The 17,104-nt window shown below is 40.0% G+C and overlaps 2 protein-coding genes across 3 annotated transcripts in view; one reads left to right on the top strand and one right to left on the bottom strand.

Moving 5' to 3' along the window:
• The window catches only part of LOC148423242 (glycerol kinase-like), a 45,824-nt gene extending 44,864 nt beyond the window's left edge, over positions 1-960 (top strand). For both annotated transcript variants that reach the window (XM_088415724.1, XM_088415723.1), the window contains one exon: positions 541-960. In XM_088415724.1, the coding sequence (XP_088271850.1) occupies positions 541-554 (14 nt within the window). In that variant the 3' untranslated portion in view covers positions 555-960. The remainder of the gene's footprint in view (positions 1-540) is intronic.
• A 903-nt stretch (positions 961-1,863) lies between these two features.
• On the bottom strand, positions 1,864-16,162 carry ddx18 (DEAD (Asp-Glu-Ala-Asp) box polypeptide 18). Its single transcript, XM_088415722.1, has 14 exons — positions 15,941-16,162; positions 15,432-15,611; positions 15,164-15,340; positions 10,168-10,303; positions 6,929-7,029; positions 6,598-6,797; positions 5,137-5,251; positions 4,810-4,949; positions 4,581-4,742; positions 4,345-4,497; positions 2,727-2,840; positions 2,600-2,656; positions 2,343-2,520; positions 1,864-2,207 (listed from the first exon to the last, which is right to left on the bottom strand). Exons 1-14 carry the CDS (start codon positions 16,044-16,046, stop codon positions 2,062-2,064), a joined length of 1,965 nt encoding a protein of 654 aa, XP_088271848.1. The 5' UTR covers positions 16,047-16,162; the 3' UTR covers positions 1,864-2,061.
• Between the last annotated feature and the right edge of the window lie 942 nt (positions 16,163-17,104).

Below are 17,104 nucleotides of genomic sequence, written 5' to 3'. Positions count from 1 at the left end.
ACTGTAATAGAGTGCTTGCACCTGCCTTATGGAAAATCGGGATGCATGCATTCGCTAGCCACTACTGCTAGAAATGTTTTTGAAGAAAATTAACTGTGTGGAAGTGCAATCTAAACTATGGCAATGCTTGTTGATGCCGCAGTGTTTTTATGCGAATACGGAGCATAAAACAAGTCAACAATTAGGTGGTGTTTTACAGCAGACATTACAACATAGATACCCTATCTACTAAACACAACTTATTCAGCTTAAACTCAGAATCAGACAACATTCACATTTTCTCTATTTTACACTGCCAAGAGGACTTGAAGCGTAACTGAGACTGAAGCGTAATAACCAAAATGAATGTGATGTTACCAACCAGTTCTGAAACATTTAAGCTAACCCTACAGAGATCTTGGTTTTAGTGTTACAAGTGGACGAACACTTTTGCATAGCTCTTCATACTGAATGTAGCTTGCTGTGTCTTGAATGCCAGATTCCAAGTCATTTTGAAATGTTTTCATTTTTCTTTTTTTTCTTTCGTCCCCTAACCCTCAGATAACCAAAAGTAACACAACATGTGACACAAGACGTACATGAGAATGACTGCGCAAGATGCAACCACCTCAGGGCTGCCACCACACTCTCCGCTTTGATTGCACAAATGCTAGTTGGGATGAAGAGTGGATGCTGTGGAGCAACGAAATGTTTTCTTTTTCATCTAGAGAAATAAACATTTGGGATAAAATGTAGATTTTTCCAGACATGGTAGGGGGTTGAGGGTGTCTCTAAACCTATATCAGGAATGTTGTGTTGAAAGTAATGGAAAATATATACATCATCAGTATGCAGTGTTATAAAGTATCATTAGATTTCATCTAAAATTCAGAATGTACATTTACAACAAACACAGGAAGACCAGCTGTAATATTTGTTGGAATATAAGTGAGTAATTAAAATTGTTAATCTTCTTGTCAACATGATCATATATATTTTGTTAGAGCTCATTAACAGTGTTGATCAGTGATTTAAAAAAAGTACTTTTGCATGCTGAAACATAACTAGATACATATTTCTTTGAGTACAAGTCAACCCCCCCCCCCCCCCTTATACTGCAATTCACTGTTACACAAGTAAGTCTTTAGTGTGTTATTAAAAAAGCTAAATTGCAGAAAAACGCGCTGTGAAGGTTTTTTGCATGGCAGGACGCCGAAGTATTGCAGTGCACATATTTTCTTAAATTATTAAACCTTATACAGTAACAGAACAGTTATCCCTTTCCATCCTTTATAGTCTCACGAAGAGCCACGGTTATTTTAGCGGTGCACGGAAGTCAATTTAAGTGAAGCCTGTAAGATGACTACGGTAACCATAATTGGAAGTGTAAGATCTCTAACTCTTGAAATTCCAAGTTATTACATGATAAATCACGGTAAGAGATTTACAATGCCGTACAGTTGTTTTATTCGAGCAGTCTGTCAGAGCGTGTGTAACTTTTGGAACCACACCTCTCGAGCACGCCTACAAGACAAGTGATTGGCTCCCAACGCAGCCATGGAAGTTGGGGTGGGAGTAGATTTCAACTCCTGCCCTCATTGGTCAATGGTAGGAACTCATTTCACATTGGAATTAATATTATTCAAACACAGAAATGTGGAGAAAATTGGTCTGGTTTTGAGTTATGGAGTTCTAAGTTGATCATAACTGCACTTGTACTCTGAGAAATTCGGCACTTGACTTTTCAGGTAACCTGTTCAGTTGCTTTAGTCATCTGAAGGATTTTAGATTCCCGCCCAAGCTTTTCCTCTGTAACTATCAGTACCTCCGGTGTACTGATCTCAACATCTCGAATAAGCAGAATGAATAAAGACATTATCAATATGCAATGTCACTTGAGACTAAACATTTTAATTCAATGTACTGTACAAAATTTAGCAATTCATAAATGGTACAGAAAAAAAGCCCCAAAATACAATTACTACATATTAAAGAAGAAAATTGAGCTAAGACAGTTTTGCCATATAATGTAAACAGGCTGTTTTTCATACAAGAAATCAGTCCTGTATTCTTATCATCCGACTAGCGAGAAAATTGCCTTTTGTCATTCCGTCCTTTGTTTATAGGCTTAAAGATTTTGGCCTTGCGCACGTTCTTGGATTTTTGGTAACCAAAACCGCCGCCTCCACCTCGCTTCTGCAGTTTAGCACCTTTACTGCTGTGGACGTCTGAGAAAAAGATCAAGGTTAAGAGAAAAAAGTGGTTGAATCATTTACATTGAGTAAGTGGCACAATCAAAAATTATTGATATATGAGCATAAGGAAAGAATTCTAATTTAGTGACACATGTTGAAAAAGGATACTGAGATCTACAAAGGGTGGGACTTTGAATCCAAACGACAACGCCACCATGGGAAGGTTAAGCGTGCTGACGCTGTAGATCTGTTTGAGCGAGTGAGAGTCATATGCTCTAACATAAGACTTGTAGGCCTCTTGAGCTGACTTGTGGAGATAGTAGTTCTTCTCAATCAGTTTCTCCAACTAAAAAAGAGAATTTCAACTGGCATCAAATTATGTCACCTCAGATACCAAATTACAACACAAGAATTATTATGCTGACCTGGGACTGGATATCTGAGATTTTACTCCAGGAAAATTCAAACTCACTCAAAGGGACCTGGAGAACCCAGCAATCTCGAGTTACTCATCATGTAAAAGTACATCAAGTGGAAGCTGGAAATATTTACCTTGGCCTGCTTGAGGAAGCGCAGGAATCCAAGCTCCTCAGGTCTTAGGATCAGGAGTGCGTGGCCTCTGCCATTGATGCCCCGAGCGGTTCTGCCCACTCTGTGGATGTATTCCTGAGGGCAGGAAGTACAGGTTTGTAGAAGCTTGACGAGGTTAAAAAGAAAATCAACTTTAAAGATAGTGAGCCGAACCCTGGTCTGATATACTAGCTTAATCATGGAGGGCATTTTCAGATTGAGCTGTCTTCAATGCCATCCATCCATTTATTTTCCACCGAAATATCAGAAGTCAGGCCCAGACATTCCTCTCTCCGGCCACTTCTTCCTGCTACTCCAGGAGGGTCCAAAGGCATTCCTAAGCCAGCCAAGGAACAGACTCTTCCAAAGTGTCCGGGGTCTTCACTGGGATCTCTGCTTGGTGGGACATGCCCAGAACACCTCACTGGCGAAGTGTCCAGGAGGACATCCGACCAGATGCTCAAGCCACCTCACCTGGCTCATCTCGAAGGCGCTACAGTACTCTGACTCACTCCCTGATGACTGAACTTCTCAGCCTATCTCTAAAGAGCCCGGACATTCTGCAGAGGAAACTCATTTCGGCCGCATGGTCAAGCTTGGTCACGACCCACAACTTATGACCATATGTAAGAGCAGGAACGTTAATCGGCCATGAATCCCACCAATGAACTTATACAAGAATTCTTTCTGATTGAAGACACCTACTTTAAACTGAAATATGGGCACTATGTCTTAAGTATAAATGCACAATATTTTAAAAAATGATGCACGCTTTTAAAATGACTGATTTGAAATTAACTACCATTAGTGATATAGTGGTTTATTTCAAATCAATCATTCATAATCTATGTGTTTTAATTCACAGTACAATATGGATTCTGTTATTCCATGTCGAGAATCTAGTTCTCCCTCTGGCACGCAGATGCTCACACAGGTACCCTCGCTCTGTTAGTCTCGCTTGCTCGCTCGCCCTCTAGTGAGCTTACTTGCAATGTTGATTGCTCGTTTTCGAAAGCCGAAAACCTCCAAGACAGCTGACTTCGTTTGTTTGGACGGGTGGAAAAGTTTGATTGGTGCGCTTTCTTGACCCACACTTTAGCTCGATCGACTGCTCATGTCCTACCTCGAGGGATACCACATAAAACGCTACGTGAAAGTAGCATAAACATTTTAGTCACACTACCCGTGATAGTTAGCTTCAGTAGCTAACTTACAGTGGCACTGAAGCCGACAAACCAGGAACTGGACATGATTGGCTGCTGCAGCCGAAGAAGGCTCATGTATAAGTCACAATGAGAAGAGGGTCCCACTGCACGCTGCAATTGTCCCATTGAGGCAGACGACACGGGAGGAGTTGGGGGGTAAAAAAACGTACCAGTTGTCAAGATTTTTTTTTTTTAAAGAACCATGATTTTCAAAAGTAAGTTATATTGCCATCACGGATATCAGCCCATGCCTAATGATAACGAAAAAAAATTGCAGACCTGTAGACAGGTCGGATGAGAGACTTAATCTGAACTCGGGTTGCTAAACAACAATTGGCCCACTAGACTTTGTATGTATTGCAGAAGAAAGCAAAGTACATTATTAGTCAAGAGACCTTTGGATCATCTGGGGGGTCGTACTGTACGATCCAGTCCACCTCTGGAATATCCAGGCCTCGAGCTGCTACGTCAGTACAGAGCAGGATGCCAGAGTCTGCGTTGCAGAACTGGAAGAAGGTGGTTGTGCGTTTGGTCTGCTTTTGTTTGCCCTAAGCAGAGGACAAAATTCTATTACAACATGTGACAAGTGGGACTAATCAATACTATACATGTACTGAAGGTCACAGCTTACATGAATGGCCATTACAGGGAGGTCGATGTAGTTGAGAAGCTCATAGTGAAATTTGACAGACATGCAAGAGGAGAAAAAGACCATGACCTTCTTCTTGCGGTTCTTCTTCAGGAAGGTGAAGAGCAACAAGAAGCGCTTCTCAGACGGACACACGACATAGCCCTGCATTAAAAAGAGCCATCATGAAAGGGGAACTTGACCACATAAGTATATCATGCTACCTACTAACCTGCTCCAAACCATCTACTGTGGCAGTGTCCTTATTGTCATCCACCCCAACATAGAGTGGCTCTTTCTTCAGAGAAATACGGGCCAAGTCCTCCACCTTACGAGTCTGTGTCGCTGAAAACAGCATTGTCTGTCTTTTCTCTACAAAAAAGACCCACCAATTTTCATTTACTTTGATAACGGATATTGAAAGTCCAAATGATCATTTTACATTGTTAAAAAAGTGATAAGCATAATAAATTACAATAGTATAGCTAAAGCTCACAGACATAAAAATAATAATCAGCAAAAAACATATCCGAAAGTAGGGCTAGGAAAAAAAACTCACTGGGCAGAAGTTTTATGATCTGTTTCAGTTCCTCCTCAAAGCCCACCTCCAAGATGCGATCAGCTTCATCAATAATCAAACACTGCAAGTTCTTGAACATGAAGCCAGGTGTGTTCTAACGATAGAAATGTGCACAAATGTTAATTACTGGTACAACATGAAGAATAAAATGATGCAGTCTAAAGCAAAAACCTCAGATAACAGGTGAAACATGTTACAGATAGCAGTGAGAAACATGCCGTTTTTCATTTTTTAAATATCGGGCAACCTGCCTGGCATGGATGGATCTGCAGTGCTTTACTGTCTGCGGTTTTTGTTGTTATTTTCAAGGACAAAAACTTTGGAACCAGCACCTTTTATCTATGTAATTAAGTGACGCTTTTGTAATCGCCGTCCATATAGCTGAAGGTGTGAGGGTTGTGGGGGAGCAAGGTTTGTCCGATGTGAGGGAAAGTAGAAGACATGTTTGAACGTAGGGCTGCATGATTATGTACAAAATAATAATAATGATTATTTTGGTCAATATTGAAATCCCGATCACAGTTATTCATGATGTTTAGTCAAACATGTCAATTTATTACACTTTTTTAAAAAATTTTAAACAAGCAGTATATAAACAATAATAAAAACAAAGCCTCTGTAGAACCAAGGACATACTACCACAGCAAGCCTTTATTCCAATTTTTTGTCAATCGGATTATGGGTCTCAAGTGACAGTTGTTATTTTTTTGTAATTCAATGACATTCAAGGAAGATTCCATCTATCAGCCAAAGCCAAGTTTTGACGTATAGATGTGCATTTTTAAATTGGCTGTATTCATGCTTGCAAAAATTAGGATAATGGAACAAACAGAGGATGCAGTTGGCTCTTAGCAGCCAGTGCCTGAGTTGCAGCTAACAGCTGCTCGAGTTAGCTAAGGTTGATACAGTTGCGGCATTATTTTCAATTAAAGAAGTGAGCAGACTCAACCAGTGTCTAAGTCTATCCTTGTTCACACACAGGAATATGACAGTAGCTTTCAAGAAGAAAGGGCTTCTTGTAGCAGAGCAGACTGCAAAATAGTGACATCCCCCCTTAACAAGTGACACACAGCTATATAAAACCATGAATAAGCTTTGAATATAAGAAAATATGAAAAATAACGGAGATTCATTCTGTTTTGCTACAGTTTTTAAATTGTCATCAAACTGTTGCTGCATCCTATAAACAGAAATACAGAAAACCAGAATTTGAGCCTAAAATTAAGGGTGTATTGTATACACAGGTGCATCCTATATTTGGGGAATAGGGGAAAACTATGTTTGAGGGGAGCGTCGGGTTTATGAGGTTATGTGGAATGTGCACCGGCGCTTTAGCTGTTTAAGCTATACAAAAATAATTGCAATTAGTTGACTAATTAGTTGATTAAAAATCAATTGACTTGAAATATTCAAGCGTGACCGCCCTTGATCCGAGCTCACCTGGAGGTGATCCAGCAGCCGGCCTGGTGTTGCCACTAAAATGTTGATACCATTGGCCAGTTTTTGGGCCTCAGCAGACCGATTGCTGCCTCCCATGATCAGGCCATAGGTGTGTACATGGTGGGTCATCAGTTCCTTCAGCACGCCATATGTCTGCATTGCCAACTCTCGTGTCGGAGAAAGAATCACGACACCAGTCCCTAATAGAGACGAGGCAAACAAACAATTTAGGGTACTATGATCAAATTAGACACGTGGTCAGATGAGGACAACCCGACCCAAACTCAATATCCATTCAATGTGCAATACCTCATTAGTGAACAGACATTACCATTTCTGGGCATAAATTTAAGTTTGTAGATGAGCTCTATGGATGGGATTAGGAAGGCCAAGGTTTTGCCACTTCCTGTCTTGGCAGCAGCCAGCACATCTCTGTCCATTAAAATAAACACACAAATATAAACAGATTGTACATTAATTATAACTGCAAAAAAAAGAAAAGACAGACCCCCCCCCCGCCACACACACACACACACACACACACACACACACACACACACACACAAACACACACAACGAAAACTGAATGTAATAATCTAGGGCTGCATGATTATGGCGATCACAATTATTAATCACAATTATTCATCATGTTTGGTCAAACGTCTATTTATTGCACCTTTTTAAAACAAGCAGTATGTACTATATAAACAAGGCTTGAGACTTACAAATAATAATAATAAAAATAATAATAATAATAAAATAAAATAAATCAAGTACCGTTAAATAATAATTTGGTCGAAAACTTGCTGAGTGCAAACCACTGAAAAAAATGAAGCTTACTTAGAACCAAGCACATACTACAACAGACCTGTAAGAACACCTATAACTATGGCGTTATATTTGTGCCACAATTTTGAGCACGCGGAAAAAAATTGAGTGGAGAAAATCAAACTGAGCAAGCGAAAACAGATTGAGCGCAGAAAAAAAGTCATTGAAAAGAACTTTCTCGCTCAAAATTCCATTTTGCTCGCTCGCAATAGCATTCTCGCGCTCAACATCTCGCTCTCGATACTCCTCTCTCCCTCGCTCAACATCACGTTTGCTCAACATCGAGCTCTTGCTCGCTCGAGTCGTCCTCTGCGCTCGCTCAGTTCTGCTCACACGTTACGTTTGTGCCACAAAACCAGCCAATCGGTGCTCGTAAAAGCACATTGATTGACAGCCTGGTATCCAATGAGATTGCTTGTTGTGTTCACCCGGAACGAGCAAACGAGAGTGCGTTACATCGACTTGGGCTCGAGGAGGTGGGCTAATATTATTAAAGTACAAAAACTAACAAGGTATTTTTGTCAAATGATACAATACAGTAATAATAATAGTATTAAAAGTAATTCTCAAGCCCAAGTCCGTGTTGACGCACTCTTGTTTGCCCTTTCCGGGTGAACACAGGGCAAACAAAAGTGCGTCAACGGATAGCGTAAAAGCAATCTCATTGGATACCAAGCTGTCAATCAATCAAGCTCTGATTGGCTGGTTTTGTGGCACAAACGTAACGTGTGAGCTGAACTGAGCGAGCGCAGAGGACGACTTGAGCGAGCTAGAGCTCGATGTTGAGCAAACGCGATGTTGAGCGAGGGAGGGAGGAGTATCGCGAGCGAGAGTGAGATGTTGAACGAGCGAGGGCTATCCCGAGCGAGCAAAAAGGAATTTCGAGCGAGCGATTTCTTTTTTTGTGTTCAAAATCCATCGGCGCGAGCTCAAAGTCTAATCATTACGCGCTCAATAGTTTTTTTTCTTGCGCTCAAAATCTGTTTTCGGTCGCTCAGTTTGATTTTCTCCGCTCAAATTATTTTTCACGCACTCGTAATTGTGGCACAAATATAACGCATATATAACAGCCTTAAACTTGTTGCAACTTTGCTGCAAGGAAAAAAAAACTGAGCAAAAGTACAGTGGACCCCCGTGTTACAGGGTCCTTGGCTTATGTTTTTCTCATGTTGCGATGTGGAATACTGAGTTTTTTCGTCCCGTCTTTGTGGTATTTTCCCGGTTTTGCGACAAAAACAACTATCATGACTTTAGGGGGCTGGCTGTATTTGTGTTGTTTTATCTATCTGCAGGCATTTTTAGGTAATTACACTTATTTTCTGTTGCCGTCACGACGGAGATGCGTCTCACTCGTTTCAAAATGGCGGAACGGTAAAGCTTTGTTCTATCGCAAGTGGTTACAAAAACCCATTTATAGTGCATTTTACTAAATTCAAACTTGAATGGGCTAGCCATGGGTCCCAAGATTGCCAGTGATGTTAAAGAGAGAAGAAGATGATTTATATGGAAATGAAGCTGGACATAATCAAGAAATATAAAGCTAGCCTAGCCTAGGCTACCCTTACTAGGGAATATGGACATAACAAGCGCCACTTAAAAGTGAATAAATCTTTTCTATATTTTATATTTATGATGTTTTCTGATTGTATATATTATATATACGTAGCACTTACTATACTATTTTGGTAACAATTTTTAATATGCATGTACATTTTTTATTTTTACCTGGGGTTCTAAATGCATTAGCTATTCAACATAGGTTTGGATTGGCCCGCCATACGGTGAATTTGCCTTACGAGCCCAACCGCAGAACAGATTAATTAAGACGTTCTTGCAAGATTTGCTAGCTTGATATTTCTTAAGCTTAGTGATGTCTTAACCTTGCATTTGGCCCTGGTGGTAGGATGACCGAAAGTGCTTGATTTGACATGTACTGGCAGGCGGCTTTTTAAATGTTAATACAGTGGTACCTCGGTACTCGACCGCCTCTATACTCGACCAAATCGGTGCTCGACCAAAAAATTCAAGTAGATAATGCATCGGACCTTGAACAGATTTTCGGTTCTCGACTAGCCGAGCCGAGCCGAGCCGAGCCGACCCGAACGCGCTCCTCTGCCCTTCTCGGCCAGTGGGTAAGCGCCAGTTCAACTCAGACCGCCAGCGGAGTAAGACGTTCGAGTATTTCTTCCCGGATTTAAACTTTTTCGTGTTGCTCTAGCCCTTAATAATGGGTCCAAAGAAAGACAGTGATAAGGGGAAGGCAAAGAGGAAAACAATGAGGACCACTATTGAACCGAAGAAGGAAATTATAGCAAAATATGAACGTGGTGTACGAGTGTCCGACCTCGCGTCGCATCATGGAAGGAGTAACTCCCTCCCGTCCTCTCCACATCCATTCCTGTATGCCATCAACCACTCTCCAAAACGTAAGTAAATTACACAAAATGGTTTATAATGCTTTATTTATCTTTATCTTTATCATGTACTGCTTGTGCACATTTACTTGTGCACACATACTTTCCATTATTTCTTATGGGAAAATTGGTTTCGGTGTTCGAACAAATCGGTGCTCGACCACCACCTCAGAATGGATTATGGTCGAGTACCGAGGTACCACTGTATCACCGATTTTCATCTTAATTAATCGTGGCAGTCAATATCTTGATCGCAATTCAAATTCGATTAATCATACAGCCCTATAATAAACTGCTTACAAGTGAATGACTACAATGGGATGCTGACCTTCCCTCCAGTAGAGGACGAATGCTTTTGTGCTGGATGTCAGTCATGTGTTCAAAGCCCATCTCCTTCACTCCTTTCAGCGTGTTTTCACTCACCAGTTCAGCAAGAGAGGTGAAAGATGTATCCTCATACGCTCCTGAAAGATAGACCAACAAATTCGAATTGCAACTGTATTTCATAAAATAGTGAGGTAAGTAGTCAAGCGCTTGCAACTTAATTCATTTAGCAGTTTCCTCCTGCAGTCCTTGCAATGAAATTATATATCCAGATTTCGATTAGAGCATTTTCTTTCCTCTGAATACTTGTTTCATTGTATTTATTTATTCATTTACTTTTAAGTTATCTTATGTGTTCTATACAAAATACGTATTTAATGAACAAATTGAGAAAAAAAAACCCATACATTTTCATCACACAATTTAAGGAAAGATGCTTTATGAGAATACATAGACCTTTTCGACAATACATTTACATTGACACCCGCTATTTGTGAGAAAGTTGGACCTAGCCAAAGCGCATAGCAAAAACCTAAGTATAATTGACACTAAATGTTTTTAAGATATATATAGTTTGATTTTTACGTGTCCAGCCCACTTGGGAAGAGATTTTCCTCAATGCATTCGCTGAGCTAAAGGGCATTTGATATAAAATACCAAGGGCATGTGCCATAAAATACCCAAGACAAAATATCAATAAACTTTTGTTTTTGCGACACAAAATTGCTGAATAAAAATTTTTCATCGGCGTAAAATGACTAGGATTGGGTATTATTTGAATTTGAACGATTCCGGTGTGGGTTCTTCCATTCTGATTCCAAACTATTCTTGATTCTGATTCTTGGAATAAATGAATGAGTGAATAAATAAATAATGGGCGATTCAGTGACTGAGTGGTTAGCACGTCTGCCTCACAGTGAGGAGAGCTATCCCCAGCTTTCCTGTGTGGAGTTTGCATGTTCTCCCCGACCCTGCATGGGCCACAATGACGGAGGACCTTCGTGAGTTTTCAAGTGAGTTAGGTTGTGTTATTTTAGACCTTGCTGAGGATGTGAAATAGGGCCAGCAGAAAACAATTTTACACAACATAAAATGGAGGAATGCCAGTCAATTGCAGGGCACACAGTGACGAACAACCATTCAGGAACCCAATCAAACCTAAGGACAATTTAGAGTGTTCAATACACCTGCCATGCATGTTTTGTTTTTAGTTTTTTTGAGTGTGGGAGGGTGCTGGTGCCCGAAGAGAACCCATACACTCGGTGGGAACATGTTAACTCCACACAGGAAATCCAGAGCCAGTTGGAATTGAACTCGGGACTCTGAACTGTGAGGCGAACGTGCTAACCACTCTTCCATGCCCTACAGTCAGATTTATTAAAATAATAGAATGAAATTACATGTAGCATTACTCATTGTAGGAGCCGTTGTTTCTTTATGTAATTATTATTGCATAAATGGTCACTGGGTGGCGGTAACCTATAGGTGGGCAGGGTAGGGTTGAGGACATAATTAGGAACATATTTAAAGACAGGTGTGTTGGCAGCACGGGATGGGTGACGAAGAGATAATACGGTTTTTACCGCAAACAACGCAAGGAAAACGCCACACAACTCAAGCACTCAATGCAATGCATAACTAATAAATAAACTGAAAACATCACGATCATAAGGTCTGGATTCGAGCACATAATTTACTCACCATTTCATTGGTGCGCGTAAAAAACATCTCCCATCCCGCACCCACGTGAGCGGCTAAAAATTGTCACTTAGTCGCGACAGTCATCATCATCTTAATATCACAACCACTAGTATATGTTAGTTGATTTTGGCAGAAAAGTCCGCTATTTACTTTGAGTCTTCGATTGTTTAGTTTCATCATGTCTGTTTTGTTTCGCGGCTTTCTTTCTTTCTTCTCTTTTCTGTCTCATTGTCACCTGATTGTGTATTAATTGACTTGTCACTCATACTAAAAACAATTTGCTGAGTTTACTTTGCTTCGGGCTGAAAGAAGCGGGGGGTCAGATCCCAGAATCTTTGTAAGTACAAACAAATCTACTGCGAATTTTCTAATGAAATAAATTTGAATGGTTTAAAAATCTGTCTCACAATTGATGACAAAAAATGTTTTTCCTACTGAGGGTAGACCATTTGATAAGCACTGCACCATCCAGAGACTGTATGTCAACCAATAGAGGCTTACTCATTATCACAGAGCCAACAGACCATAAGCAGCATTAGGTTTCATGCAAATGAAACTCAATGGAAAATTTCTCAGCAGCTCGTTCAGGAAATTAATATGGTTGTCCTGACACAAGTAATAATGTTAGCTAACTTCGCAAGAACTTAAGACAGACCTATGTTGCCTCGAACTTTAATATTATCGATAGACAGTTTTGTTGTCCGGGCAAATAAGACATGAACTCACCACCAGTGGGGCTGGTCACCTGTGGGCCTTTGCCCCTTCCCTAAGACGTACAGTATGTGTAATAGTCATAGGGGGTTTAGAACGAATTTGGCTATGTAGATGTGAAAAAGTGGCTCCGCTTACGAACATTTCACATTCCAAAATAACTTTCAGAATGAATTAATCTCTAAATGGATGTATCACTGTATACGTTATTTGATGAGCAAAACTGTGTTGCTCATGAAGGTTTTTGGGTTTATTTACCAGTACGAATTTATTTTAACTTGGCATGGTAAATGTTTAACAAATGCTGTATTGTATATTTTGTTTAAAAATTCAAGTGTTTTTTATATAAACGTAGGAAAATAAATATATTTAGCAACAAAGAAAATGGCAATTTATCCAATAAATAAATACAAATTAAAGTATATGTTTAGGAGCTGTAGTTTCAATACTATGATACTTTTGCTCGAGGCTATCTTACGGTTAGAATCTGATATCATCCTAAACCATGTAAGATAAACTTTATTTGGAAGTGAGCGTCCGTGCCTACGTACTCGGGAAGTTTTTTTGTTGTTGTTTGTTTAAGATGGCGCCCACCGTTTCGGCTGTCTGTATTTCGCTCTCCCGTCGCAGGGAGGCACTTCTTACCATCGGTGAAGTTCATCACAAACTTTCATTTGGCCTTGAGGACTTTGGCTTCTGTTGCGTCTGAACGACAGTGCGGCTCTGGCTGCGGGCGGACTGAACTGCCGGCAGCCAAGGCGGCTGGGGCGGAGGCGAGCCAAGGGGGGAGGCCAGCACACCAGCCTGAAGGCTGTGGCTGCTGGGCCACCGGTGCCTGGCCTGATGCTGGTGGGCATCCGCTACCTCAGGAATGGGATCGACGAGGTGTGAACCCAGACTAGCATTCATCGTGAAAGTGTTGTGTTTTTCACTTTCGCTGGGGCCTGGCAGGCGAGGGATGCAACGGACTTGGCGGTCCAGCTGGAGGAACACACTATTTGCTGAGGAGACCGGACATTAGCAAACTTCAGATCAAGCAACCGGACGCTATCTGGCTGTCCGGACGCTATAAGGCTGTCTGTTACTTTGACAAAATGCTGGTAGCTAAAGAATATTAGCAAATCACTTTGGCAACTGATACACAAAAACTGCAGCAAAAAAGTCCAACGCAACACCTATTCTGTCCTGCGAATTTGAATGTGTAGTTTATGACTAAAGGGACTTTTTTATTTAATTAAAAAATATTAATCAATTTAACATTTAAATCAATATTTAGTTGCAGCCCTGCATTTAACAATACACTAAAACTAGGGCTGCACGATTTATCGAGTTTTAATTGCATTCACCATATTGGCTTCTACAATTAACTGCCACGATTCATGCTTGACGCGGCCCGCAATTTCGACGCGACTCCATGCGTCAAAATGACGTCTGTCAGCAACCATGCCACTTCAGATTTTCTAGAACGCATATCTTCTGGAATTTCTTTTACCGCTTGGAAGCGCCAGGCAGAAAACATGTCGAATGAACTATTGCCAATTGGTGTTAGCCGGTGAATACACCGGCAACTACTGATTAAAAAAAAAAAAAAAAAGGCTTGGAAGAATTTTGATCGTTTTAATCTACTAGCCGGCGAGATTCCATGTGTCTTCTTTCGTCAAGAGTGTGATGCGATGTCAACACAAGTTGGTTTCACTGGCGCGCTCCGGAGATCCTTAAAGACTTTCGATGACAAGTTTGCATGCCAAAAGCATCTGCTTTTCTCAGCCCCTAGTATACCGAACTAGCTGTCAATTGAGACTCATTTTGGAAAATCCAATAGGCAAAAAATTTGAATAAAATGGGTTTGAAATGACCAAAAATGACATTTTGACTGATAAGTCAATACTAACTTCGAGGGATTTTGGTACTTTTGTACTATTTTTTTTCCTTACAAAAAACATTAGGGCTGTTTTTTAAGGTGTTCTTACAGGTCTGTTGTAGTATGTGCTTGGTTTAAAGTAGGCTTCATTTTTTGAATGGTTTGCACTCAGCATGTTTGTGCCATAATTATGATTTACTTTATTTATTTAAGTTCATTATTATTAAATATCAAGTCTGCTAGTTAGAAAAAAAAAGTGCAATAAATATACACGTTTGGCCAAACCTGATGAATAATCATGATCGCAATATTCACCAAAATAATCATGATTATTATTTTGGCCATAATTGAGCAGTGATAACTAAAACATGTATTTGCAGTTAGTCTTATCAGATAAATCGGGAGTGACCTATTGCAAAAAAAAAAAAAAAAACACAATTGTTTGAGTGCATTGACTGACATCCATTTCATGATGGAAACGTTGAAAGGGCAACACTTCAATGCAACAATATTCACATCTAAAAATAATCTACACTGAAATGTTGGCAACTTTACATTGTGGATTAAATTAAGTCTCATGAGTTGTGGAAGTTTACAAATGTTTTCAATACATCAGTGACTGAAATTTTGCCTCTTCTTGGCTCATATCAGCTGGGATAGAGCCCCACTCACCAACGAGTCTGTAGTCTGAACGGTTAAAAATAAAATGATGAATAGTGAAAATTACCTGTCAAACCAATAGGTAGTACAGGCTGATCATCTTCCTCAACATTGGGCAGCTGATCATCTTCCTCAACATCAGGCGGCTGCTCCTGTGATTTCATTGTTTCCTCCTCTTCTTCCTCTATCGCACTGCCATTTTTCTCTCTATTTAGTTGGTGTGCAGTTCTGGGCATTTTCTCCACTAAAACAGAGTAAATATCCAGCTCAGTAATAACAGTAATGGTACATTTTTGGCACAATGGTTCAGTGGTTTACAGTGTAAGACTTCTTACCCGGTGATTCAGCCGCGAGAAGCGCCTTCCTTTTTTTGTTTTTCTTTTGCTTTACAGTGTTTTCCTGTGCGCCTGTTTCAATGTCAACCGTTCCATCTTGCGTTAGCTGTTCCTGGACACGTTTAGATTCATCTTTGCGCGTTTCTTCGACGCATTTTTCCTCCACGCCGTCAGACCTTCCTGTGGAAAACGTTGAAATCAAAATAAATGTGACCATTGTACAATATTTATGATCTTCATTTCAACTACGTTATTTCTGTAAGCCATTTGACAATGCAGTTTGAATAGGGTATACGTCACATCTATTCAGTGGAAATTTAAAACCACAACATTCCACAAGATGTTGACAAAAAGTTCCGAGCCAAACTGAAAATCTGAGAAATGTTCGTTTGTTGAAACTATATTATTACGACTAGATCTCATGCCGCAATTAACGACCAATACTAATAATGATGCTAAGAGTCACCTCCAAAAACAGAAAACATAACAATTTCATCATCACTGCTTACCGGACTCTTCATTCTTGCTATGCTTCTTGAGCAGCTTGCGCTCCAAGTTCTTTTCATTTCTTTTCTGGATTTTTTTCCGTAGAAACTTCATCTGTAAATCCGCCATGTTGACCAAAGAACAACACGTGTAAGCGTCGAGTAAAGGACCCGTGTATAGGAGCACCCTGAGTCTTGCCTGAACGCAAATGTCAAGGACCCTACAGAGCGACGTGGGAAAACTGCCCTACTGAAATGCCTACTGAAGTTCTACGAAGCACATACGTTTTGTAGTTAGTTTACTCATGGTTCAAACCGCCATGGTGCTTTATTTGCTCTATGGTGGTATCAAGTGATGCAGAAGCCCAAGAACTCTCCAAATGGGTCGGTTGCTGTTTTGTTTTTTGTTTTTTTTATTTATTGATTTTTTTTTTAAATAACAGAAACAACAACTATAACAATCCCATCCATCAATTTTCCAGAGCCGCTTATCTCCACAGGGGTCGCAGGCTTGCTAGCCCCGATCTCAGCTGGCTTCGGGCAGTAGGCGGGGAAACCCCGAACTGGTTGCCAGTCCGTCGCAGGGCACACAGAGACGAACAGGCTAATATCTTACAATGCTGTTATATATCACAACCTATAACATGTTTCAAGAACAAATAGAAAAATAACACAACAGTATAAGAGCAATAGGATCACAAAGTGAATAACAATCCAGTTAATAGTAAGAAAAAAATAATAATAAACAAACATGAGAAACAAAAAACAAGGGGTTTACGATAGGTCAACAAGTACCTCTTAATATGTCCAGAATTTGTTTGCATGGGGATTATTTAGTTGTTTTGAACATTTTAATAATAAGGAGAATTCTTTCTTAAGATTAGACCACGAGGGGGGAGATTTGGCACACCGACACTTGTGTATGAAACATTTAGTGAAGATAATATTATTGACAAAACATTCAGTGTCCTTATTTTTTAGAATAAGTCCAATTTGAATATTTCTAAAAGACCAAAAGTCAATGTTACAATAACTGGATACTACTAAGTCGTGAAGAGATTTTCATATTCTCATAATAGTCTCGCATTCATAAAACAGGTGCGCTGTCGTTTCAAAATTCGTTTTACAAAAATAACAGTTATCTACCTCTGATTTAAATCTACTTTTCATAAATTCGTTTGAAGGATA

This window comes from Hippichthys cyanospilos, chromosome 5, assembly GCF_059441005.1.
Source record: "Hippichthys cyanospilos isolate Australia breed blue-spotted pipefish chromosome 5, RoL_Hcya_1.0, whole genome shotgun sequence".
Taxonomy (NCBI): domain Eukaryota; kingdom Metazoa; phylum Chordata; class Actinopteri; order Syngnathiformes; family Syngnathidae; genus Hippichthys; species Hippichthys cyanospilos.
Note: the sequence above shows the minus strand (reverse complement) of the source record. Positions and strands in the feature narration are given on the sequence as shown.